Here is a 26898-nt window from a genome sequence, read left to right on the forward strand (position 1 = left end):
AGCCTTTTTTTATTTCATCCTTCTTTAAAAAGTGTCTGTGTGTGTGTGTGTGTGTGTGTGTGTGTGTGTGTGTGTGTGTGTGTGTGTGTGTGTGTTTCTTCTACGATAAGACATTCATTTTTAAATTTTTCTAATTTCCTATCTGTTGCATTCATGTAAAGTTGAAATATGTCCTTGGTCTGATATTGTGGAGTGAATGTAGTTTTAGTGATAGACATGGTTTCAGTACATAATAAATACAAGAGTTTGTCATTTAATTTGCAAAAAAAATATAAATCCACGTTCTGCTGCATCTATAAATCATGACATTCAATGTTCACCTTTCTTATTTTCACATGGTATATATGTTCCAATAATAAAGACAAGAAATAAATATTTACAGGAAGACCATTTGAAACTCTGCCTTGCTCCAATCTGCTTTTAGCAAACATAAAAGGTGCCACCATCTCTGCCATGGCTCCTCAGTTCTGCTACTGCCCAAGTGAAGCCAGGATCAATACATTAAGGAATGAGTGTGGCTGGGTCTCAATAAAACTTTATTCATATTTACTAAAATGTTAATCTCATATAGTCTTGCTTGCATTTGGCTTGACAGACATAGATGGCCAACCTTGATTCAGAATTTGGTTTTATGTATTTAATATTTGCCTGTTTATCTTTATTTTCATACTATTTTTACTGGATTTTCTAGAATTGTGTAATTGAGAAATAGAGAATTCTCTGTGATGAGACAGACATTCTTCTGTAAGAGTTGCTGTGCACAGCAAAGTACACATCCTTAAATCAAAATAGATCAAAGCATACCGTACAGCCTGCTTATGTAGATCAAGAAGAACTTGGTGTTGCTTTATAGTCTCTGTTTTAAAAGCCTAAGATCTTATTAACTATAATTAGATATTTCATGTGAGTAATGAGTCTTCCAAACTCTTCTTTATTATTTCTCTCCTGAAGGAAAGCATAACTCGCAAACCTGGGCATTATGTCACCAGCAGCCTCTAGAAACACACTCCTTTCTATATTTATCAAGCCTCTATGCTGGCTTTCTCCAAATGTGCTAGTTTTCATTTCTTGTCTGTTATTTAGGGCGTCCCGGGCAGCCCAGGGAGAACAGGACTGGCTGGATCCCCAGGTCCTCAAGGAGGAAAAGGCGCATCAGGCCTTCCAGGAAGCCCTGGTGCTCCAGGCCCAAAGGTACTTTCCTCCTGTGTGTGAGGACCCTGTGTGTGCTGACTAGGTCACAGCTGAGGATGTCTTCATCTGGCTAATAGTAAAACCACATTAGGAAAAAGGAGCGTATATGGCCTACATGTATCTGTTTCCTGTGGTAGCTAGTCATATAACTGGTGGGACTTCCAAACTGTCCTGTGTCTCACTCACAGCTACCAGGCATAGCTCACTCACCAAGAGCTAGAAGCATTTCTAAAATGTTCCTCTCTCGTTTGGTTTGGGTTCTCCTTCTCGGTCTTCTCCCTTCTACAATTAGAGAAATGGAGTTTAGTGCCAGATGCATACTATCTCAAGCACACTTCTTCCTCTAAAGCCGAATGTATCCACCGTTCACTAATCCCGATACTAGAGCCACCCACTGCCAAGGTTGGTAGGACTGGAATGCTAATTGTGGTAAAATCTGGTCCATCCCTCAGGAACCGCTCACTTCCCAGTTCTGTGTAGCTGAGTACTCTCTGGAAGACAGGAAAACATCAAAATGATCACTAATGTACAAAGCATGTTCAATGTCTCATAATGCTTTCTATATGCCCCACTGTCCCCCATTTTCTCTGAGCCTTCCCATATGCATTTCTTAGGCTCACCCCTTCCCTCTTCTTCCCACAGGCAGACTCCCCCAACCCCTGGAATTTTCTTTATTTATGGCTGTACTTTGTATTATAATAATATTTTATGTGTGGGAAATGGTGAAAAGGATGAGAATGATATATTTGAAATCCCCAATGCCTTGTATTATTCTAAAAACACACACACACACATATATATATATATATATATATATATATATATATGTGTGTGTGTGTGTGTGTATGTATGTATGTATGTATGTATGTATGTATGTATGTATGTATTTCGTTAATATATTTATAGATTCTGAGGTCCCAACCACCTTTCTTTGTCTGGTCTGTAGGGTGAACAAGGGCTACCTGGTCAGCCTGGAGTCCCAGGTCAAAGAGGTCATCGAGGAACACCAGGCGACCAAGGACTCCCTGGAGCACCTGGTCTGAAAGGGCAGCCTGTATGTGTCAGCTCTGAAGTCACCACGCACTCACTGTACAAACCAGGCTGCCACTGTCCAATAACGGTTGTCCTGTCTGTTTGCCTTGCAGGGGGAACATGGTGATCAAGGTTTGACAGGTTTCCAGGGATTCCCAGGCCCCAGAGTAGGTTTATATATGTTTTGGTAGTCTTACACATATCTCAAAATAAAAGAAAAAGGAGGTGTTTAAATAATCAATATTTAGTCTGTGACTTGAGCCTTTCTTTAATCTTTAAAATTCTTGTTGTTATAGCCATGTGTTTGAGTTTTGAAAATGTTAATTTCAAAGCCTGTCTAATTGTAGAACTTAGTGAGGTGGGGGGATTAATGTTCAAGGCAGGCCTGGGATGTATAAGACCTTGTCTGAAAAAAAAAAATTAAAATAAAGGTGGAGAGCTGGTTCATTGAGTAAAGCGCTTACCATCCAAGCATGAAGACTTGGGTTCTGGTCTCCAGTCACAGAAGCTCTGGCTGTTTTCATCCCAGCACCCACTGTGGGCAGATGGGGGTCAGTGGTTGAAGGCTCACCTGTGGGCCAGCGAGGCCGGCATATGCAGCAGAAAAGACCCTGCCACAAACACAGTGGAGCGCGGTGCCTGACCTCTAACCCTCCACACACACATCCACTCTCACACACACACACAGATATCACACACACACAAACACCCATGTACACACACGTACACACATTAATAAAACAACATTTCTTTTTTTTTTTTAATTTTTTTTGTTTATTTTTTTTCTTTTTTATTATTATTTTCTTTATTTACATTTCAAATGCTATCCCGAAAGTTTCCCATACCCCTCCCCCCACCTCTGTTCCCCTACCCACCCACTCCCACTACTTGGCCCAGGCCTTGCCTTGTGCTAGGTCATATAGAGTTTGGAAGACCAAGGAGCCTCTATTCCCACTGATGGCCGATTAGGTCATCTTCTGCTACATATGCAGCCAGAAACACAAACCCCGGGGGTACTGGTTAGTTCCTGTTGTTGTTCCACCTACAGGGTTGCAGCCCCCTTCAGGTACTTGGGTACTTTCTCTAGTTCCTCCATTGGGGACCCTGTGTTCCATCCAGTAGCTGGCTGTGAGCATCCATAATCTTATGTCCCATCAATGTTTTTATACAATTGTCTTTTGTTCCCATTTTAAGAGCTATTCTTGAACATTCTTTCTAGATTGCTGTAAGACTTTTCATTTGTGAAATATTTATAGAAGGCTAAAGCAGGCTTTTTGTTCTTCATTGTGTCCTTAGGGTCCCGACGGGGATGCTGGCATTGTTGGAATTGTAGGCCCTAAAGGTCCCGTTGGGCAGAGAGTAAGTATAGAGTCATTCCGTCACCCAAGACCTCTGCTTGTTTGCTTCATGTAGGACTTTAAATTTATATACTTCATGCTAAAAGGATAACTTATGAAGTGATTTTTAATATGAAAACTTATAACAGCATGTACAAGCTCCATCCTTTTATAGCTCATAAATTAGTTTGAGCAAAATAACATCATAGGCCACCCACACTTCTCAGTTCTTATTAAAAAAAAAAAAGAAGAATCATCAGAGTAGCTGAGGAGAAGACAGTGTATCTGTTAACCTGCCCCAGCATCACAAACAAAGCAATCTTGTGCCATGCACATTAATACAGAAGTCAAACAGCATCCACTTTGGGGAGGCTTGCCTCTGCCCAGACCTCTTAAGACCGCACTTTGACAGCTGTGTCTTCTCTGCTCAGGATCAGATATGCCAAGAGAGTAGTACGAATGGCAGATACACTTCCAAAAATCAAAGGCTAGCAAACTTCATTCAGTGCTCATCCTACCTGGACCTGCAGGATGCAGAGTAAAGGAGCCAGGCCTGGTCCTCGTCAGTGTTAGTTTTGCTTTGTTACAACTTTTTATTAATCACGCCATCCTAGTGAGGGATGGTCTATAAAATGGAAATGAAACAAAACAAAGGTTTTTAAACTTCAAATAGTGATTTGGCTGTGGTCATAGCCACTCCACGAATTGTAGCAGTTGCTAGGGCTTAGGCAAACAGGAAAGAAAGGAAGAAACAGCTCAAACCCATCAGGAAAGATTCCTGCAGAGCTTCATGACCCCAAATCACCGTCTTGGTCAAAGTAGTCAATGAAGTCAGACTCTTAAAATTCTATAGCCCTCCCTAGTTCCATCAATAACTTGTTTTCAATGAAATAAAGAACAGCACTGTATGAGATGTTACTTGGAGTCCTGCACACATCATCAGGTGTAAGTTTGTTGGTTGTTTTCACCATTTCTAAAAAGCCAAGAAAAGTAGGTGCTGTCCCATAAAGTGTTATTTCTGGCCATCCACAGCTGCGGTATGCGAATGGGCTATTGTAAACTAAATGTTGCTTTTATGACCTCGTCAGTGTCTGGCTGCTGTCAATAAGTGGGGTTCCATGAAGGGCTGAGGCTCTGTGAGCCAGGACTAGAGCCTGTGTCATTTCCTGGATCAGTCCCTTTTGTTACCCGATTTTAACAGCATCGGGTACAATTCATGTCAAGAGCTCACAAGGCTTGAAGTAAGAGAAGCCTTGGGAGGTAAGTTAAGGTCCTGATGTGCTAGGATTGCGGAGGGTGTCCGGAAGGAGTACTGATGTCCAGCCTGTTTCTCTTATGTCATTTAATCCTAATAAAAATCTTCCGAGAGCTGCTGTCACCCCACTTTGCAGCTCAGAAAACTAAGTCTCTGGAAAATATTTCCAAGACCATGGCATGAGAGTATGCCAGCCGAGGAAGAATTTGCCTCCCTACCTGACTGACCAAACCATGTGCTACAGGGCTACTCATTAAAGCTGTAGAATCGGAATGTTCAGTTGGTAGTAAGTCTGCTTCCTACTCCCCAAATCAAGAAGAGCTTGATGATTAAGTAAGAGTAATTAAGTTAGAAAATTGGGACTACATTGTGCCCCATTCCAAAACCATGCTTATATAGATAACCTCTACCTACCACATAGATAACTAATACCTACTATTAAAATCATAGTGCGACATTTGTGAACACTTAGATAAATGTACGTAATTAATGTTTCCAGTGTGTTTTCTCCAAGTGGTAGCCTTTACGTTTCAAGTAACATTATTTGGGAGGCTTACGTTGTAATTAGACTAAAGTTTCCTCAACATCTATTGAGTCTGGATTAAATTAAAATATCGACTTTCTCAGCTCAATTATAGATCTTTGACATTTGAGTATTGTGTTTATGAATCATCTCTTAAAATTTGTTGTGTTTAAAAAGTGATCTCAACTCATTTAGTCTCTCAGTGTGCAGGTCTACTTACTATTAGAGCTGTCAGACAATGGGACACATCACATTAGATTTAAGAGGACAGCATTTTCATCATCTCCACATGTTGTAGGAAAAGAGAAAACCTGTTAGGTATTTATAGTTGAATATTCCATACTAACTGTCAATCGGAAAGAGAAATGTTCTCTCAACTGAAGTGGAAAGTAGAATTTGATAGAAAAAAATGAAATGAGTATTTTATATTCATTTGAAAATGACAGTCTCTGGTGGGGGAGCACCCTCATAGAAGCAGGGGGGAGGGGTGATGGGAGAGGGGGTTTGCAGAAGGGAAACTGGGAAGGGAAGTAACATTTGAAATGTAAATAAATAAAATAACAGTTTCTTTTAAAAAAGAAAGGACATTACTAGCGCCCCAGCTAATTCAGGGACATCCTCATTATCACCAGGTCAGATGCCAAGCACCTTTCATGTCCATTTCTGCCATGTCTCACAGAGGAGCCTGCGGCTTGGTTGGCCACATGAGATGCCCTTTGGTTCTGCCCTGAACTCCCTTTCTGCCATGTGTTATGGAACCCAGACACCCATACCTTCACCATTTATACAAAAACCCATTCAAAAGTGTGTGCATTGTTCTGGAAACCCCGTGGAAAGCAACGTCATCTGTTATGTAATGCTCCACATACAAAATATAGCCTTGGACTTCTTATCACATGAAAGTTTCAATTTTGGTTTGTATTAGTTAAAAATAACTTATAGCTCTTGGACTGGAAACTACAGCAATATTACAATTTTATCATATACTGTCAAAATTACTATAATTTATGCTAATACTATACTATGTTGTGTGCTAATATGCTAATAACATAAAAACATCACTCCACCAGACTTTGACCGCTTTCTTTATTCCCAACAGGAAACACCAGCGCTCTTGGCAGAGAAGGAATTATAATATACTAAACGAAAGCTATTTTGAGATAGCTATTTTATCACTACACATGTTTTCTTGTTTTTTTTTTCCATTAATAAACATGGAAAACAAGGCTGACTATTGTAACACTGGGCCTTCCTATGCCCAACCCAGTTCCAGACCAATGACACAGGGGCTTACATTTATTTACAATGCTTTTGGCCTTAGTTTGGTTTGCTCCCCAGCTGGCTCTTAACTTATATTAACCTGTTTGTACTAGTCTATGCCTTCCACATGGCTGGTTAGTTACCTCTCATCAGTTCTGTATGAGATTTCCTCGGAATCTAGGTGATCAGTCTCCTGTGCCTGACTCTTTCCCAGAGTTCCCCGCTCTGTCCATAAGCCCCACCTTATTATCCTGTCTTTTGCTATAGGCTGTAGGCTTTCTATTTTAACCAATCAAAGGGTGCCTTGGGTAGGCGAGGAAGGACAGAGACACATGTTCACACAGTACAGAAACGTCACTTCAATAGACTTATTTTAGACCGAGACTGATTACTTTCTTTTACCCCCAACAGGGAAACTCTGGCCCTCTTGGCCGTGAAGGGATAATAGGCCCAACAGGTGGAACTGTAAGTTTATTACAACATAGCTTTTACTCTGTTGTTGTTGATGATGATGATGATGATGATGATGATGATGTCATCAATCCTTTTTCTAATTCTAGAATACTCCATAATGAATTGGCTTGGGTATTTGAGAAGCAAAGGGTGAAAAGGCAAATTCACATTTCCTTCAGGGTCATAGAATAATAGGTTTGAATGGTGGAGGGACTCAAGCTTGAGAAAAGAAAAAAACGAATGGAGCCAGGGAGGGGGAGCAGTAAGTAAGGAAGTGGTCACTAAAGCTGTAAGCATGGGTCAAGTACTGAAGGAAAGAACACAGATTGTGAGCTGAGTTCCAACTGACAAGATCTGAGTCTTTACATCGGTGCTTCTCAAGCTCCCTAATGCTGTGACCCTTTAATACAGTTCCTCACGCCATGGTGTTCAATGCCCAAAGAGACTGAGAACCACTGGCTTAAAAGCACCCACTATGAAGAGTAAGAAATTGGTAAAATGAGCAAGAAAACCAGGGTAGTGGAAGGTTAGACATGACAGAAAGGACTCTGTGCAGGCTACACTGTGAGAAGAATACGAAAACGTACAGGGCTAACTTCTCTCAGAGGCTTTCTGTCACCACTGTGACTTTTGGTTTGCTTCGTTTTCTGTGACATTTCTCAAATTGGTACAACACATGGTGGGAGTGGGTATCACTTCTGTTCAGTGGATGACATTTGTAGAGGGTCATCTGGTCCCTCAAGGTAAGGAGCCCAGTGAGTTACACAGCTGATGTCTCCATTTGTCCAGGCCATGTCTGGAGTGGACATAGAATCAGCATAGTGCCAGTGCCAGTGGTAAAGCAAAACCAAGAAATAAGACAAGGCTGAAACATAGTCCCGGGGCCTATTACAGCCCAGAGAGGTTACGCACAGAAGAACACAGTCGGGTAGAGCCTGGGAAAACCAAGACTCATTCCCTCCCGGGAAGCCATATTGTAAATCATTTGAAAGTGTTGCGTGTAGTCACATTTAAAATTGAAAATAGAATGTTTCAAGCATTAAGGAGAGCTCTTCTCTTTGATAAATTTAGAGAATGTGCCATGAAAGTTACTGGAGTTTGTTCAAAAGAAATAAAATGTGTAACTCATTCTCTTGGCTTCCAATATTTGCTATTCAGAGCAACATAAAACTGTAGGTGGGAGAGTTCTCATAGTTCAGTGGGTGGTTCTGCAGCACACGCTGTTCTGATTAAGGAATGATTGTTCTCTGTCAAAAATGTGAAGTATTATCGGTCAAGGAAAATGTGATAAAGAAATGTCTCAATGAAAATATCTCACTGTGTTTTGTTTATACCATAGCTGTTAAAGGTCATTATGCTATTCGATGTGCACATCAAATTTCTTTTTAAATTTTTCCATATTCTGGTTTTTTCCATTCTAAGAAGAATCCATTATAAGAAATAATCTTCCGAAAATCACACACACACGTGCATACACACACGCAAATACTGTGAGGGAAAATCAGTAGTGGTGGAGGCAGTGGTGGAGACTAATAATGAGGGTGCGACGTTATCAGACTGGAATGTGTGGTGGTAAAAAGAAAGAAGCTGATCAATGTAACAGATGAGAGAACAGAATTAGATGTGCAAGTATATTGTAATTTAATCATTACAAAACCTGCTGCAAGCAGTGGGAATCCTGACCCAAACTGACTTACGCTAAGTACAGGAGTGAGGACAAAAGATTTCTCATTTGGTGAGTTTCTTAATTTAGTCCCTTACCAGTGCTCAGAGTCACCCTTAAGGTTGAATTTCCTGATGTACAATCAACTGGCATTTGGCCACATGGCCATTCCTATACTGGTGGCAGGGAAAGGAGATAGAATTAATTGGAATCTCATTGGTGTTGAAAGATATTAGACACTCATTTCACCATTTTGAAAGCCCCAGATAAGGCTGATGTAAAAACAGAGCAGAAAAATCATTTTTAAAAAAATGATCTAGAAGGCTCAGCTGTCACTTACAGGTTAGGACTGTATAAGGCTAGGAGTCTGAAAACTTTAAAAAAAAAAAAACAAACTTATTTTAAGTTTGAATTTTTCAGTCTGGATATGGGGAAATTATTCCCAATGCACATTAAGAAATAAGTATAAAGCAACTAAAAGCACCCACCACACAAACCTGGCAGCCTGAGCTCAGACCCCAGACCCCACAGTGGAGGAAGAGAGCTTAGTGTTGAGAGTTGCCCTCAAACTCCCACACGTGCGCCCCACCTCAACACATACAATAAATAAAGTCAAAGGGGAACAGGGAGAGAACGAAAGAGGACGAAGAAATTGCTCTAGAAACTCGGATTTCAAAGGCAAAGAGAAACCTATCGGAATTTGGAGATTGAAAGCATTTCCTTTCCAAATGCACCTGTGAGTGAACTTCAGCTGTCCTGACCCCACTGATTAAGTAAGGCCACCGGTATTGTTTCAGTTTCTCCGTGGGGTGGCCCTGGAGTGCTGAGCACCCGGCACAGTCCATCAGTATAGGTTGTTTGGTTGGTTTGGTTTTATGGGAATTTCTGGTTACTCAGAAAATCTGTCTATGAATTAACCAATCTTCCTAGATAATAAAACAAAAGTATAAAATGACATGTTCCTGAGTACAGCCATTACTGCATCAAAGAGACAATGGTCTCTGACATTAAACTACTATCTTTTTCCCCCTCTCTTTTAGGGACCCAGAGGTGAAAAAGGCTTTAGAGGTGAAACTGTAAGTTTAACTAAATGATGAAATTTCTGGTCACATCATCCATTATCTCTTTGTGATAATCCCCAGGGAATCAAAGACCGTGTTAGATTTGCCTGTCCCACCTGTTACTTGTGGAGTAAAAAATTATAGTTGTCAAGAAAAAGAAATAACCTGTATGGTTAAGTATGGATCTGATGAGCCCGAAATGTGCTTAAGGGCCTGTCAATCACAGTCTCCCAAGATCACCGTGGACAGGAAGAGATGCACCTTCTCCAGGGCCCAAGCAACAGCCCTGCCAGGTCATGTTAGGCACACATGCTATACACAGCCTGCACTAATGACACTGCAAGGGAGACTCAATGCATTAGCTTGGTTGTGCTGTTCTCAGACAGACTCTCGTTGTGTCGCCCAGGCTAGCTCTAAAGTTTTGCTCCTCCTGTCTCCTCTCCTCCTTCTAAAGGCAGGGATGACAGGCACACATTTCTAATAAAAGTTTTGTTGTATATTTGTTCAGTGGTAGTATGAGCTATGTATAGAGATATTTCAAAAGGCCACCACAGTGAAGCAAATGAGCACATCCGCCATTTCCCACAAGTACCATCACTTGGTTGGGTTTTGCCACAAGAACAATTCATGTTGACCAGACTGCAGCATCCCCCATGAAGTGACAGTAGATGTGGAGTGAATTAATTACACCAGTTAGCTGAAAAGGGGAACACATGGCATTAGACTTTTCCCCAACAGACAGTACAGCGGGAGGCAAGATCACACACACATAGGGAGTCTTATCTCTCGGGCTGAGCAAAAACAGGAATGAAAACCAGAGGTTGGTATTAGCTCACTTCCTGTAGCTCTCTGGCTCTGCGTGTCTGGCTTATCCTAAGCGCGGTGGCTGGATCATAAGCTTCCATGAGGTCAAGAAACCTCAGGAGCCCGTGGCGATGTCATAACGCAGGAATGTTATAAGCGTTTCCTGTGAAAACAGATTACTTGCTCTGACAGATTGAAAACTCCATGAGTTATGACTGAAATTTTAGATTTCTGATAAAAATATGACATCTAGAATAAACAAGGTAAGGACCAGGCAGGTCATTCCCCTCTAAATGAAACAGACCAAGCTGCAGCCACTTCTTGCTGAGAAGTCTGAGAGCCAGGCCTGGAAGGCCGAAAGTCAGGTGAGCAATAGATCGCTGCGATGCTTAGACACTGCACACTGATGCCTTCCTTCTCCTGTTCTTTTTTGGACATGTCTATTTAAAGGCCATTTACATAGGCTGGACTTGCTGGAGTGTTGGGCACTTCCTGCCCCCACCTCTGGAAACAACACATAATACCCAGGACTGAGAACGGTGCCTGTCAGCTGTAACTTAGTTCTTTTCTTTGGAGACACCTTACCACTAAGCCTTTTCCTCAATAAGCCTATTACATTAGTTTTCTTTCATAGTTTGTGACTAAAATATGTGACAAACAACTTAGGAAGGAAAGACTTAATTTAGTCCTGGCTTCGAAGCACTAAGTACAAGATTACTTATACACACACACACACACACACACACACACACACACACACACACACACGAGAGGACTATGTGATAGAGAACAGATGACATGGCAGACAGGATACAAAGCTGAAAATCTTAGCACTCTCCTAGTCTTCTTTTATTTCTTTTATTCCACTGGACTCAGCCCATTCAAGATATGCTCAGAGTTGTGTTCAAACACCTAAATGCCAATAAAGATCAGCCATCACACCACTGTGTAAGGACAATGCCGCCTACTTCCTGAAACGGTTCTCCCTTAACCTAGTTCCTTGCTACCTGCTATATTACATATATTTGGTCAGCATGTGTCCCTCACCAGGGCATAAACTCCATGGAACATCTGTTCTGCTTTTAGTGTTTGTTTTAGTGATGGGACCCCAATACCCATCTTGTAGTTGGCATTCGGTAGGCAGTGAATTTTAAATGAACTGCAGATCTGAGTGGCTATGGAGAGTAAATTCAAATGATTTATTTTTAAGTATTATTTTGCTTTCTGAGATCAGCTTCCTGAGAGCGGTCTGGAAGAGGGCAGTGTACATATTTGATGCCCTCTTTGATATCACTCTGTGATACTACAGCTATCTATCATCTTTGATAGCTGTAGTCCCTGGTCCACAGCACTGGTCCATAACAAGAACACAATTAACACTGGCTAGAAGAAAGAACACTAGGTTGGCGTGGGCTTGATCCGGTAATGACTCCTCTCTGGGAGCGCGGCTACTGTTACAAGATCCCCCACACTGAAAGCCATCTCTGAGAGTTACTGGACTCTCATTCGTGCTTTTAAGTTCCTGCCAGATCTTCTCTGTGATGCTGTGCAAACGGAAAATAAGTAAGGCCCCTAGAGAAGCACTAACAAAGGCACAGAATTGACCTCAGTTCTCACCCCTCTGTAACCTGCCAGCGTCATCCACTCATCTCACCTCACCGACACTTGGTCCGTATTCCCACGCTATCAGCCCCAGTTCTGAACATCTTGTCATTGACTCTGCTGTCCCCACTGCAATCCATTCTCCACATACCAGAAATGTTGTCAAGGAACGAAGCCTTGACCTCAATCTTCCCTAACTCTTACACCCATAAGAAACTCTGAGCTCCGCCCCCTCAATGTAAAAGCCCTGCATGACCTTGCTTCTATTTTCCCTCCAGTCTCAGGACACAGCACATGCCCTGCTACAGGTTCTCACTTCCGTAAGTTCTTCAGAATGCGTCTTCTTGTTACCCAGAAATACCTTTCATCTGCTCATCAAATGGCTTCTTTATCACAGGATCCCAATCTCTGCTCAAACATCATCTTGGAGATGTTTTTCCCTTGCCATTGGTTTAGGCTTATCATTGAGGAAGTTTCGTATCCTCTGAAGCATAACTGTATATTGCAGAATTGGTTAGAAATGAGTCCTTCCCGCCTGTAGGGTGCTGTTTCTATACATCCATGGAACACATGTATATATTAAACCCTGGGACTCATGTATATATTCTGTAAACAGCTCCAGATTGCGGTGTCCTAAGAAACCTGCTTACAGGTAGTATGTAAGAGTATGTAGGAAACACAGATTTCTTGTGTTTCTCATAAATTAATTTTGAATAGTTAAAAAAAAATGTCTGACTGCCCTGGGATTCCAAAACACTCTTAGGACAAAATTAATTAATTTGAAATGAAATTTAAAGAGCACTGGCAGAAATAATAGAATGAAATTATTTCAAAAGAAAAATATTAACTTACACCAAAAATAACATTCTGGTTTTGACAGGATGTCAGAACTTGAAACAGAAGTAGGAAACGCAACAGAAGTAGGAAAACATATAAAGAGCAATTTGCCACAAGTTTTAGGGAGGTACTTCATTTTGTAGTATGTTATGATAAGATTAAAAATTAGTGCTCTCCTCTTCTCTTCCCCTCTTCTCGTCTCCTCCTCCTCCTCTTTCTTCTCTCCCCCCTCTTTCTCTCTCTCTCCTCTTCTCTACCCTTCTACCCGCTTCGCCGCTCCCCCCCCAATCCCCTCATAATAAACCTCTCTCACGTGGAAAAAAATTAGTATATATTAGTATATATTGAAGAATTCTACTGACAATTTCTCAACTACTCTAAATTAGTATTCCTTTATAGCTTTTGAGTATGAGAATTATCTTATTGCCTCTAATTTAGCTTACACATTACAAGAAATGTATAAAAAAAATCTATATTTTAAAGTTAAGAATTTAAGGTGCTGGAGAGGCAGGTCAGGTTAAGAGCGCTTACTGATCTTCCATGGGACCCAAGCTCAGTTCCTAACACCCACCCTGGGTATGGCATAGCAACCTATAACTCCAGTTAAAGGAGATAGAGCACCCTCTTCTGGCCTTGACAAGCAGCTGCACTCATGTGCACACACACACACACACACACACACACACAAGTACACATATAAAAGAGAAAGACTTTATAATAATATAGATGCATATTTTATTCCTAGATTATATAATTCATTCAAATGAAAAATAAATCAACTTTTTTGATTCAACTAGAAATTCTCCTACACTTATACAAACTTCAAAATTGAAACATTTAACTCATATTCCTGGGTATAACACATTACTCCAATTATAAGAGATGAGGAATTTAAAAAAAAGACTTGAAAACCAATTCTTATTCTATGTATCTATCATCAGTGTCTCTGTGTCTCAACTGTGTATGGGTGTGTGTGTGTGTGTGTGCGCACACATATATATATGCATATGTTCAAACCTAGAGATTTAATCATGTTGGGCAAGTACTCTGTCAGTGAGCTACATCTCCAGCCTGAAAACTAAACTCTCAGATGCACCATGGAAACCATGCTCACCGAGCCTCTTATTTTCAAATGAGATCTCTGTGACCCAAGAACACGTCAGTTACAAGGATCAGAGCCTAAATCTCTCCACTCACAAACAGTGTCTTCTCACAAGTCACAGAGCCTCTCAGACAACTGAAGAATGGGGAGCTGCTGGGTAAGGGAGCTACAGAGAAAGGGATCAGCCACAGGGCAGCCTGAGGAGCAGATTCCTAACTTGACATCAGGCTTTCAACCTTCGAGTCCACGGATCCCATCCTGGCACCACTGATGTCTAATAAGTCTTACTTAATATCGTGAAAATTTAATGAAGTCTTCCAAACCAATGGTTCTCAGGAGAAGCTATCTCTCCCTTATCCCCAAAAAAATATTTGACAAAAACTAGAAACACTCTCCAGTTGTCAAGAGAAACGTGCTAGTGACAGTTGGAACAGAGAGAATAGTCATCCTGTCATGAAAGGCCCCAAGTTTAAATGGAAAAACACCAGCCTAAGAGAAGCTCTGCCAGAGCCTGACCAACACAGATGCAGATGCTTGCCACCAACCATCAGACTGAGCACAGGGACCCCAATGGAGGAGGTAGGGGGAGGACTGAAGGAGTTAAGGGGGTTGCCACCCCATTGGAAGAACAACAATATCAACCAACCAGACCCCCCCAGATCTCCCAGGGACTAAACCACCAACCAAAGAGTACACATGGAGGGACTCATGGCTCCAGCCACATATGTAGCAGAGGATAGCCCTATCTGGTATCACTAGGAGAGGAGGCCCTTGGTCCTGTGGAGACTCGGTGCCCCAGCATTAGGGGATGCTAGAGCAGTAAGGCAGAAGTGGGTGGATGTGGACGAGCACCCTCATAGAAGCAAGGGGGGATAGGGTGTTTGCCAAGGGGAAACAGAGCAGGCAGACAACATTTGAAATGTAAATAAATAAAGTAACCAATTAAAAAAGCAAATAGATAGATAGATAGATAGATAGATAGATAGATAGATAGATAGATAGACAGACAGAACTCCTGAGATAAATGACAACTGTATTTACAGAAAGGAAAGGAAAGAAGGAATTTACATAAGGAAAAGACCGCACATAGTCAGATTCAAGGTCACATGCTACTTTTCTTAAATCAAATGATAGGCTATGATATTGTTCGGGGATTCATGCAAATTATGGGACAGAACAGAGAGAACATGGCATAATTTAAAGAGAATGGAGGCTTTCTGAAAGCTACTCAAACCATTACCACAGTCATCCCCAGGAATTTGGTTACCCTCAGGAAAATAACAGTTTATCCACAAAGCCCTGCATGCAGCAGATAGCAAGTAGATCGCCCTTCCTAATTTAGAGCTAAGATGAAAGGATGGACTATCCAGAGACTACCCCATCTGGGAATCTATCCCATCATCAGCCACCAAACCCAGATACTAATGCTCATGCCAGCAAGCTTCTGCTGAAGGGACCCTGATATAGTGAGCGGCCTCTTGTGAGGCTATGCCAGTGCCTGGCAAACACCGAAGTGGATGCTCACAGCCAGCTATTGGATGGAACACAGGGTCCCCAGTGGAGGAGCTAGAGAAAGTACCCAAGGAGCTGAAGGGGGCTGCAACCCTGTAGGTGGAACAACAATATGAACTAACCAGTATCCCCTGAGCTCGTGTCTCTAGCTGCATATGTAGCAGAAGATGGCCTAATCGGCCATCACTGGGAAGAGAGGCCCCTTGGTCTTACAAACTTTATATGACCCAGCACAAGGGAAGGCCTGGGCCAAGTAGTGGGAGTGGGTGGGTAGGGGAGCAGGGGCAGGGGGGGGGTATAGGGAACTTTTGGGATAGCATTTGTAATGTAAATAAAGAAAGTAATAATAATTTTTTAAAAAGGAAAAAAAAGAAAGTAGATAAGCTTCTTGGTGGTGTTAGCTGGAGGAAAGAGGGGACTGATGACACGTTATGTGGTTAGAGTCACACTTTGCTTATTTGCTTGCTTGACCTGCTCCTGCCACCATTGCCTTAGGGTGCCCTGCCCTCTCTTGTGGCCCGTTAAGCATTTCATTGGCTGTGTTTGTGGTGAGCTGACTCGCCCTGAGGAACGAGCTGAAATGAATTAGGTAGTGTCAGCAGTGGGAAGCCTTTGCTCCTTTTCCTATGGGAGTCAGATATAGGATGGGTGTTTTGTACTGAACCATCAAAGGAATTTTGTAAATGTCAGAAACATGTGAAGAGGCCCGATGGCACAGCTGTTTATTATTTCTGCAGTGTTGATTCAGAATGGATCAAGTTCACTCTAACCTCGGCATGATTTGGGCTTAGACTGTCACTAATGATGGCATTTCTGCAACTTAGCAGGCAGCTTCTGAGGACAGCTTTTGTTGCTCTCTGAGTGAATTTGTATGCATAAAAAAATTAAAATAAATTCGTAAGCATAGACTGTGCAAACTATGAAATTTCTCTCAGGCGTAGTGTGAGTTCTCTAGCCTGCTTAAGTAACTGTGGCATTTGTTCTAGCTGTCACGATAAAACCAGCGTTAACAGTCTTAGCAATAAAGCATCCTGAGTATGAAGCCAGTTACAGTATCAACATTATTTGAAACCAGCTGGATATTAATTCTTCTTTTTGCCATCTTCTAACCATAATCTGAGTCTGACTCAGTATGATGTTAAGATTCAATTCACCATCAAATAAGCTAACTTCGAGCAGATGTGTGAGGCATGAGCAATGATTGCTGTTAGTACATTTTGAAAAATGTCAGCATAACTTTTGGCATCTAAATGGACCCATTTAGCCTTCCTTCTTTCTAAATTAATAACATTTCTAATGTTGTTCAATTATGTCATAAGAATTGTTGAGCATCTAGTGTGTATCAGGCACTTGTTCCAGAAAACTAAAAAAAAGCAACATATTTTATCAAACTTTAGGTACTTTCCAAAGTGCTGTGCTCTGTGGAATGAAGAAATAAACTAGTCATTAGTTGAGAAGCAGGGAAGTGACATGCCAAGTGTTTGCAGTGGCTGTAGAGTTTAAAGTAGAACTGAGAGAGAAATGAGGGTTCTATCTATCTCGATGGAAAGAATGGGTAGGCAGGAGTGTGTGTAAGAGAAGTCATTTATGAAAGAACTTGGGGTGCTGGGCATGGTGGTACATACCTACAATCCCTGTACCAGGGAGGCTGGCACGAGAGAACTGGGAGTCTGATGCCAAATGGAATACAGAGAGAAAACCTATAAAAAGACAAGAATGAATGGAAGGGAGATGGGAGGAAGTGAGAAGAGAAGGGGGGGGAGATATGCAGGTAGCTGGCTAAAGAAGGTGTGGAGGATGTGTTGATAAAGACCACACCTTGAAGAGGAAGCAACTAGATGAGGTGTCTAAGAACATCATTTGTGTATTCAGCTGGGTTAACTTTTGATCTTACCTCTATTGTTCGTCCACTGACTGCTCAATTGTTTCACTTCCTGGGGTGTGGCATGGAAATAGAGTACACAACTTATCACATGGAGGGAGCTCAGTACAGAGTGGTGAGCCACACTATTAAGAAGTGTATCCTTTTCCCCTAAATGAGAGCCACTGGATGTCTAGCGAATGATCAGATTCCCGTTTCTAAGAAGAATGTCACTAGTGTGATGGACAGTCTGATCTATTCCTGTTTGCAGAATGTCCGCTTCTTCCTTTATTGTGGCATGAAGGAGAGCAGGTCATCTCTTGGCCTCTTTTTATAAGGACACTAATCGCTTTATAGAGAGTCCACCCATATGGCCCAATTACCTCTCAAAAGCCCCCATTGCACCACAAAGATAGAAACTAGGGCACTATTGAAATGTTGGGGGACATAGGAATAGGCCATAATATGTGAATTACATTGAAGATGAAGAAGGATCTTGGAGATGTTTGGAGGGATACAACTTATAGATATGTGAAGGGAGACAGTATATAAAAACAATGAAGGTCCCAGCTTTGGTGGTTAGGTGGGTGCTAATAGAAATAGCTCAGGCTGAATTAAGATTTTACATCATAATTTAATTTGTTAATATGAACAAACTTAGTCTCCCACCACACATGCACAAGCACATGAACATGCACAAATTAAATTTCCAGGTTGTTCCGAATTGTGGGTCATATTTAAGGGCAAAAGCTTTTAAATACAGAGTCAATTGTGAATCATGTGATCTGCACAACATCAACAGGCAACAGCAGAGGTTGGATCTTGGTTGATACCAAATCTAAAGCAATCTACATATTGTGCTTTGTCTTCATTTCTTTTAGGGTCCCCAAGGACCGAGAGGTCAACCAGGACCCCCTGTGAGTTCATTTATATTTATATCTGTTTGCCATTGATGAACATGCAGTGCCTGGTTTTGAGATATTTACTAACTGGGTTTTCTTTTCTTTTGTTTTGTGATTATGTTCCAGGGTCCTCCTGGAGCACCTGGTCCAAGAGTAAGTCTTTTGCTTGGTTTTATTCTGTTCTGTCTCAGAATATCAACTCTGTGTGTGTGTGTGTGTGTGTGTGCATGTGTGTGTATGTGTATTGTATTGCATGTGTGTATGTTATATGTGTGTGCATATGCATATATATGTATGGTGATATATATATATGGGTATGTGTGTGTGTATTGTATTGCATGTGTGTATGTTATATGTGTGTGCATATGTGTATATATGTATGCTGATATATATATATATGGGTATATGTGTGTGTATTGTATTGCATGTGTGTATGTTATATGTGTGTGCATATGTGTGTATATGTATGGTGATATATGTGTGTGTGTGTATTGTATTGCATGTGTGTATGTTATGTGTGTGTGTGTGCTCCCAAGTACATGTGTTGCAGGTGTGTTGGAGATGCCAAAGGAGAATGTCAGCTCTCCTCATTCTATCCACCATCTTATTTCCTTGAGACAGGTCCTCTCACTGAGCCTGGAACTCTTAAGACCCAGCACTCCATATGTCCCTGCTCCCACAGCTGGGGTGTGCAAACTTGCTCACCCGTGCGTGCATTTTCACATAGGCGCTGCACTGACTCAAGTCCTTATGCTTTACGGCAAATGCTCTTATCCACAGAGCTCTCTCCATGCCCATCATGTCAACCTTGAACTGTTAAAGTCATCCCATTCTTAGTTCTTTTTCAAAAGCCAAGCAGCTATGATAACTTGGAATACAAACCCTGTATTTCTTTTTTTTTTTTTCTAGTTAAATGATATGGATAGATTGCCCTTGGCATCATTTTTTCTTATTATTCTATTTTATTAGATATTTTCTTTATTTACATTTCAAATGCTATCCCGAAAGTTCCCTATACCCTCCCCTCACCCCTGCTCCCCTACCCACCCACTCCCACTTCTTGGCCCTGGCATTCCTCTGTGCTGGGTCATATAAAGTTTGCAGGACCAATGGGCCTCTCTTCCCAATGATGGTCGATTAGGCCATCTTCTGCTACATATGCAGCTAGAGACACGAGCTCAGGGGGTACTGGTTAGTTCATATTGTTGTTCCACCTACAGGGTTGCAGCCCCCTTCAGCTCCTTGGGTACTTTCTCTAGCTCCTCCACTGGGGGCCCTGTGTTCCATCCAATAGCTGACTGTGAGCATCCACTTCTGTGTTTGCCAGGCACTGGCATAGCCTCTCAAGGGGCTGCTATATCAGGGTCCCTTCAGCAGAATCTTGCTGGCATATGCAATAGTGTATGGGTTTGGTAAGCCCTGCATTTCTTATCTAGTAAAGAGTAATTGTATTTCCTGCTTTTTTTGTTTTTTGTTTTTTGGTTTTTTTTGGTTCATTTTGAGCATTAAACAGTAGAAAAGCATCCAGCAAAGGATAGTTCATAATAGGTACTCCATTTCTTCTTCTTTCTGGGACTTGGCTCTTCATTTTAAATCTTCTTTTAACCATAATTCTTTTCTTAGGTTTTACATGAATCCTTGTCAGTTGCTAGTGTCTGGAGAAGCCATCAGATGGCTCGTGTGTTTGCTTTTGATCTAACTACCGCAGTCTAAAACATGCTAGGCTTATTTTAAAATCATATTTCTATTTCTTTGGCTATTATCACTGATATTTCAATATTCTAAGTTTAGATCCTCTATCTACTGTATATTCTAAAGATTCTTTGACCCCCTGCTTCCTATGCAGGGTCTCCATATACCCCTAATCTTAGCCATACCTCGTCTGATTGGTCTCCTGGTCACATACAGTGGAAAGTGATCACATTTCCTTCCCAGTTGACATCCACTCTCTGCTCCAAGTAATGGTCAGCCCTCTGTCTTCCAAGCCATCATCATTTCCACATGCTGTTCTCGGGTCATTTACATCATGATAGTTCTGGATAGCTGGCCACGGCGTTCCGCGCTCAGCAGAGTGGGAACTCTGCATTTCCTTCAGTTTTGCTCTGCAGCTGGGAATAATTTTGCAGTGAGTGCTATGAATCTTTCATACACACAATCTCTCTCTGATACTCCTTGTCCTCTACGGCCTTGCAGTGTGAGGAGTCGACCATTGCCTGACCGGTGCCTCCCCACCTTATGGTGGCTTTGAGAAGTTGGGGCTATCTTCCTGAAACCAAGTTCTGAAGAAGTCATGAAATGAATGTCAAACTAGAAAGCTATAGAGAAAATGTTTGTAGTAAGGCACCTAATTAGGGGGCATGTCCCCTGCTCTCAGCTGGAAGATTAATGAGTTTCTACATGACTACAATGAAAGAGACACATGAACAGTTCCTTCTTTGAGAAAAATAACTATGGATATGAATATATGATTTGAGGAATTAAGAGGCTTAAGCTAGAAGATACCTGTGCTTGACAAATGGGTTCCTCACAAATGTTGCGTTTGATTCCTTCTTTGCCCTCTCCCTCTGTTCTGTCTTCTTTATTTTTGTCAAATGTGAAAGCACATTTCTTCATACTGAATGCAGAGGCCAATGTACAGAATCTAGCATTTGTGCAGAAGTGACAACTGTCATGGCCTCCTTAAACCCTTCCTAAGCCATCTTCCTCATTGTTCCCTGAGATAGAATTGATAGCTCTCCCTTCTTCATCCATGCTTATTTTATCTTTGTTTCCCATTCAAGTCCTTAATACGCACTTGTTGAATACATGTGCCATGTCTGAATGTGGGCACACACATACACACACACACACACACACACACACACACACACACAACCATGCATCATTCCTCTCAGACTACTTCAGCACAAATCCCCTAAGGAAAATGTTTCACTTGGAGGTAAGGTGAGAGGATCAGAAGTAGAAGCCTGGACAAGCACAGTGACATGTGAGGTAATGCTAGAGCATCAGTGCTCAGGAAGCCAAGGGTCACAAATCCAAGACCAGCTGGGCAACACTGTGTGACTCTCTCAGAGAAACAAAACAAAGGATTAGAAGTCCTCTTGATAATTATTCAACAATTACTTCAGAGTGCAAATTGAATTCATTATTCTGTGGAAGATGAAACCAATTGAGTGAGCCTCTTGCAATATTCCTTTGTAATAAAAATACAACTAGATAAATGTATAGGAAATAGACCTGGGGAGAAAGTTCACTGGGTGAAAGTGCTTGCTATGAAAGAAGATCTGAGTTCAAATCCCCAGGTCCCGTGTAAAAAGGCTGGACATGGATACTTACATGTGTAACACATCATTGAAAGGATGGACATGTCTACATCTATATCTACAGTTATATGTTCAAAATGATAGAATTGGTAACTATTATGCTACATTAATCTTACCTTAATAAAAATCAACAATAAAAAAAAAAAAGCTGGGTGTGGTGGCGCATGCCTTTAATCCCAGCACTCAGGAGGCAGAGGCAGGCAGATTTCTGAGTTCAAGGCCAGCCTGGTCTACGAAGTGAGTTCCAGGACAGCCAGGGCTATACAGAGAAACTCTGTCTCAAAAAACCAAAACCAAAAACAAAAAACCAGTATATCATTAGTAGTAAGACTGAAATGGTTTTGCAAAGCTATGTTGTCAGTTGTGAACCTTGTCACAGTGTAAAATTTTCTTGCTGTGGGGCAAGATGAAAGAAATTTGACAAACTCTAACCCAGCTTCCATTCCCCAGCCCTCCATCAAAGGCCTTTGGAACTTAGTTGACTCACAGTCTTGAAGTACAATGAAAATCTAATGCTTCAGAAAAAGCAGTGTTTATGGATGATGGTGTGAGTGTAAGGGTCTGGTAATGACTGGACCTCTATGATACTTAGAAATCAATGAGAAAATCTACCCCTGGATACTAGAGACAGCCCTCCGTGTGCCAAAGGGAGGAGCAGAGTGAGAATGTGTGTTGTGGGTGTGCTTGTGTATGTGCACACGTGTGTGCGTGCATGCGTGCGTGAGTGTGTGTGTGTGTGTGTGTGTGTGTGTGTGTGTGTGTGTGTGTGTGGATGTGATGAGGTAAAGACAATAAAGTTTCAGCTAATTGCTTCAAGTTCAAGGGTCAACTGAAATTTAAAGATGTGGGATGGGAAGTGGCAGTCAGGTCCTGGCTTCAAGGACCAGGCATTCCTCCACCACAGAGAGGGTCAAGTCCTAGAACTGATTCCTAGTCCTCGATGTTGTAACTATCTACCCACCTGAGACTTAAGAACTCTGAAAAGGAACAGGCTCCAAAACCCTGAGGTGCCCAGGTTAGATCTGTGTCACCCCCATGAACACTCGAGAGAGAAGGATTGTATTCTGGCACAATTTAATGAAACTTACCTAATTCCCGTTGTTTGAAACCGTGAGGTGTCTCCGAAGCCGTCAACAGTCTGCTCACGCCTTATTCTGTTTCCTATTTTATATGCGTGTGAAAAAAGAAAAAAAGAGTTAAGTGATTTCTCACGTGATAATGTGCTCTCTCTCTCTCTCTCTCTCTCTCTCTCTCTCTCTCTCTCTCTTACTAGACTACATGAGGAACTGTTTGGTTTTATTTCATTGTGAACCCTTTCTCTGTACTTACTGACAGCTTTATACTCAGATGTGGGCAGTTTTATGCCCATGTTTAAAACATTAAGTGATTTTCATGTTATAATATGTTCTCTTAAACTAGAGCGCATAAAACTTTTTTTCTTTTCTTTTTTCTTTTCATCCCTTCACTGAACATAGAACTTTTTCTGACACTTTGTTTGGAAACAGTGTCCCAGGCTCACCTTGTGCTCAATTTCAAATGCTGGGATTACAGTGTTGCTGCCACACCCAGCTCCACGTGAAAGCTCAGATGAGGACACCCCAAGCTATTACTGAATGACTGTGCACAAAACTCTTAACTCAATCTGGCTGGGTTTCTAAATGAGAAAGAGAGACAAGTCAGCATATGGAATTCCCAATAAGTGCCAATGAATTCCCACTATGTGCTAAAGGGTGTAGTGGGCTTTGGGAATAGTCCAGGAATTACAGAACTATGAAGAATGCAAAAAAAATCATGACACTAAATCCTATGAAATATCTTTGTTTTCTAATGTCTATTCGAATGGATAACTACCTTTTTCATTAAGCTGTTTGCACGGGCCATGGTTAAAATGATGGCTGCCTCGTCATCATTAAGTACCAGCCTCTACTGATCCTCACTGTATTCTTCACTTACACATGATCAGAGAAAGTAGACTAGTCATTTCTTTCAGGAATATTCTGTTGTTCTCTCATTCAGTCTTCTATTGGTGAACATGTAAATTGTTTCTAATCTTTGCAAGCACAATTAGTACAAATGTCCTGTCAATACACCTATCATTTTACATACGTAGAATATCCTTAGGATCAACTCCAAAGGTGAGATGTAGTGAGCACCTCCTTCTAGTACCCTCTGGGACAAGGCACCTAGGAGAAAGAAGTCAGAGTAAAGGGTGATTTTGACTCCGTTTCAGAGGTTCTGTGAGTAGTCACTTGGCTACATTGTTTCAGGCTTATAACATCATGGAATATCAGATGGTAGCCAAGTGAGGGAAAGACACTGACATCCCAGACCTGCTTTGTAGACCAGGCTGGCCTTGAACTCAGAGATCTGCCAGCCTCTGCCTCCCGAGTGCTGGAATTAAAGGCATGTACCACCACTACCTGGCCCAAACCTATTTTAAAGTCATACCCCTAAGGACCTAGCTTCTTTGTATGAGACCCCATCACCGGAAGGTCCTCCAACCCCCATCAGCATCACAGATTGGTGACCAAGTCTTTCTGAACCTCTGGGAAACACTCCAGATCCAAACTCTGCTGAGTGATCAGCAAATGTACATAGTACTTTTTGGTTCAGTTTATGTAACTTGAAAATTGCCATTTTAAGCACATAAAGATATACTTCTGGCATTACTAATAGCTTCAGTTTTGCATTCAGAGTTACCACTGTTTTCAGACCCTTTCTCATCTTCGAAAACTGAAACTCTACCTTCAAACCAATTAAGTCCCAGTTTTTCTTCTCTCAAGCCCCTGGCAACTACCATTCTCCCATCTCAGTGAACTTGGCTACTAGGTATTTTACACAAGTCAATTATGCAACATTTTCTCTTCTGTGGCTGAGTTACTCCCTTTAGTATTGCTTGACATTTCATCCTGTCATAAGCATATATCAGAATTTCATTACGTAGGCCTAAATAATATTCCATTAAATTTATATAACACTTGGTTCACCAAGATGAATGCTTACATTGTACCATCTTTTGACCATTTTAAATAAGAATACTATGGACACACCTTGATATAGCTGTCTCTTGTGAGGCTATGCCAGTGCCTGGCAAACACAGAAGTGGATGCTCACAGTCAGCTATTGGATGGAACACAGGGCCCCCAATAGAAGAGCTAGATAAAGTACCCAAGGAGCTGAAGGGGTCTGCAACTCTATAGGTGGAACAACAATATGAACTAACCAATATCCCCAGAGCTCATGTCTCTAGCTGCATATGTAGCGGAAGATGGCCTAGTGAGCCATCATTGGGAAGAGAGGCCCCTTGGTCTTGCAAACTTTATATGCCCAAGTACAGGGGAATGTCAGGGCCAAAAAGTGAGAGTGGGTGGTTAGGGGAGGGGGGAGGGGGGTATAGGGGACTTTGGGGATAGCATTAGAACTGTAAATGAAGTAAATACCTAATTTAAAATTGGGAAAAAAGAGAATACTATGGACACAGGTATATAAATATCTGAGCCCCAGTTTTGGGAACATTTGGGTATATAGCTGCTAGTGAAATTGTTGAATCACATAGTCATCTTATATTTAAACTTTAGAGAAATTGCCATAGTGAATTACAGAGCACCTTCCCACTTCCCTTTCAGCACTTCTTTTCAGGTTTTGGTTTGACTTGGCTTTTATTTTTGAGATTATAATTACATTTTCCTTTTCTTTTTCTTCCCTTCAAACTCTTCCATATATCCCTCTCCACTCTCCTCCAAATTCATGGCATGTTTTTTTCACTGTTATTGAATGCATTTGTGTGTGTGTGTGTGTGTGTGTGTGTGTGTGTGAGAGAGAGAGAGAGAGAGAGAGAGAGAGAGAGAGAGAGAGAGAGAGAGAGTTATGAACAGAACAGGTTATGTTTAGTAATATATAATATATATTAAACTATATACTATAATCCTAAGTATTTATATAAATTATACATATATACTTATATATAACTAAACTATATTACTATTTGTATATATTACTAAACTATATTACTATATATTCTAAACTATATTGCTACATATATTAAACTATGTTACTATATATTAGTAATATATATTACTAAACATATATGTTACTAAACAGAACCTGTTCTGTTCATATAACGGTACTTGTATGTATGTTTTCAGGGCTGATCATGCAGTACTAGACAACCTAACTCTGTGCTCTTTCCCAGTAATGGCCACCCCTCCCTCCCCCAGCTTTCTTCCGTTGCCTGTTGATCTCTGTGTAGCACTGAGAGCTCATGGGTTTTTTTTCTGTCTAGTTTGGCATGTTCGTTGGTGTCATCCTTGTTAAGCCCATGTTAGGGAAGTCATGATGGTAAGATTTTATGGGTATAGCTTTGGATATGACTAGAAAACATAATCTCACAGCAAACTCCCATCCTCTGTCCCTTAACATCTTTCTGTCCCCTCGTCTACAATGATCTCTGACTTAAGACCTGCTCAGCAAGGAGGAGATCATGCCTGGTGCTATAAATCTAACTAACTACTCATGCAGTATGATACTGGAAGAATAGATATTGGATATTGGATACTGGAAGAAAATCTACAGCCACTAATTTACTAAACCAATATAATCCTTAACAATAATCTATAAACATTTGTCCTTATACCCCCAGTTATGTGTAGTCTTAACCCCTCATCAAAAAACAAACAAACAAACAAACTGTTCTTTGCAACAGACAGAAACCACTACAGAAAATGACAGCCAATCAAAATTTAGGGTTGTAGAGGCCAGTCCCAGTCATTTGGTACTGTGAGACAGGATCTTGCTAGGTAGCCCAGGATGACCTAGAGTCACAGTGTAGCCTAGGCTGATCCCAAGCACTCAGTCATCTTCCTCTTCATCCTTCCCAGTACTGGGATTACAAGCATAACCTCCACGCCCAGAGGAGGACTCTTTCTGGTTTTGGAGGAGTCGAAGCAATACTTAGGATGAAACACAGGCCCACACATATAATAGACAGGTACTTTACCACTAAGCTATGTCTCACCCCACCCTGTGTTTTGTTTTCTTTCACCAACCATCCTAAGGGTTATGAAGTGTATTTCATTGTGGTTCTAATGTCATTGCCCCAAAAGTGTGAGTTATTTGTATACATTCTTTGAAATTTTTTCATTCAAGTCTTTTGCCCAATTTTAAAAATTGTACTGCATGAC

General features: G+C 41.3%; 1 protein-coding gene across 1 annotated transcript in view; it reads left to right on the plus strand.

The window, feature by feature from the left end:
* The window catches only part of Col24a1 (collagen type XXIV alpha 1 chain), a 256021-nt gene that overhangs the window by 209720 nt on the left and 19403 nt on the right, over nucleotides 1-26898 (plus strand). Inside the window, exons 48-55 of the mRNA XM_021196980.2 lie at nucleotides 1084-1191; nucleotides 2138-2245; nucleotides 2337-2390; nucleotides 3520-3582; nucleotides 7010-7063; nucleotides 9755-9790; nucleotides 18375-18410; nucleotides 18522-18548. Coding sequence (XP_021052639.1) covers nucleotides 1084-1191; nucleotides 2138-2245; nucleotides 2337-2390; nucleotides 3520-3582; nucleotides 7010-7063; nucleotides 9755-9790; nucleotides 18375-18410; nucleotides 18522-18548 — 486 coding nt within the window. The remainder of the gene's footprint in view (nucleotides 1-1083; nucleotides 1192-2137; nucleotides 2246-2336; nucleotides 2391-3519; nucleotides 3583-7009; nucleotides 7064-9754; nucleotides 9791-18374; nucleotides 18411-18521; nucleotides 18549-26898) is intronic.

The sequence above is a fragment of the Mus pahari genome, chromosome 4, assembly GCF_900095145.1.
Source record: "Mus pahari chromosome 4, PAHARI_EIJ_v1.1, whole genome shotgun sequence".
Classification (NCBI taxonomy): Eukaryota; Metazoa; Chordata; class Mammalia; order Rodentia; family Muridae; genus Mus; species Mus pahari.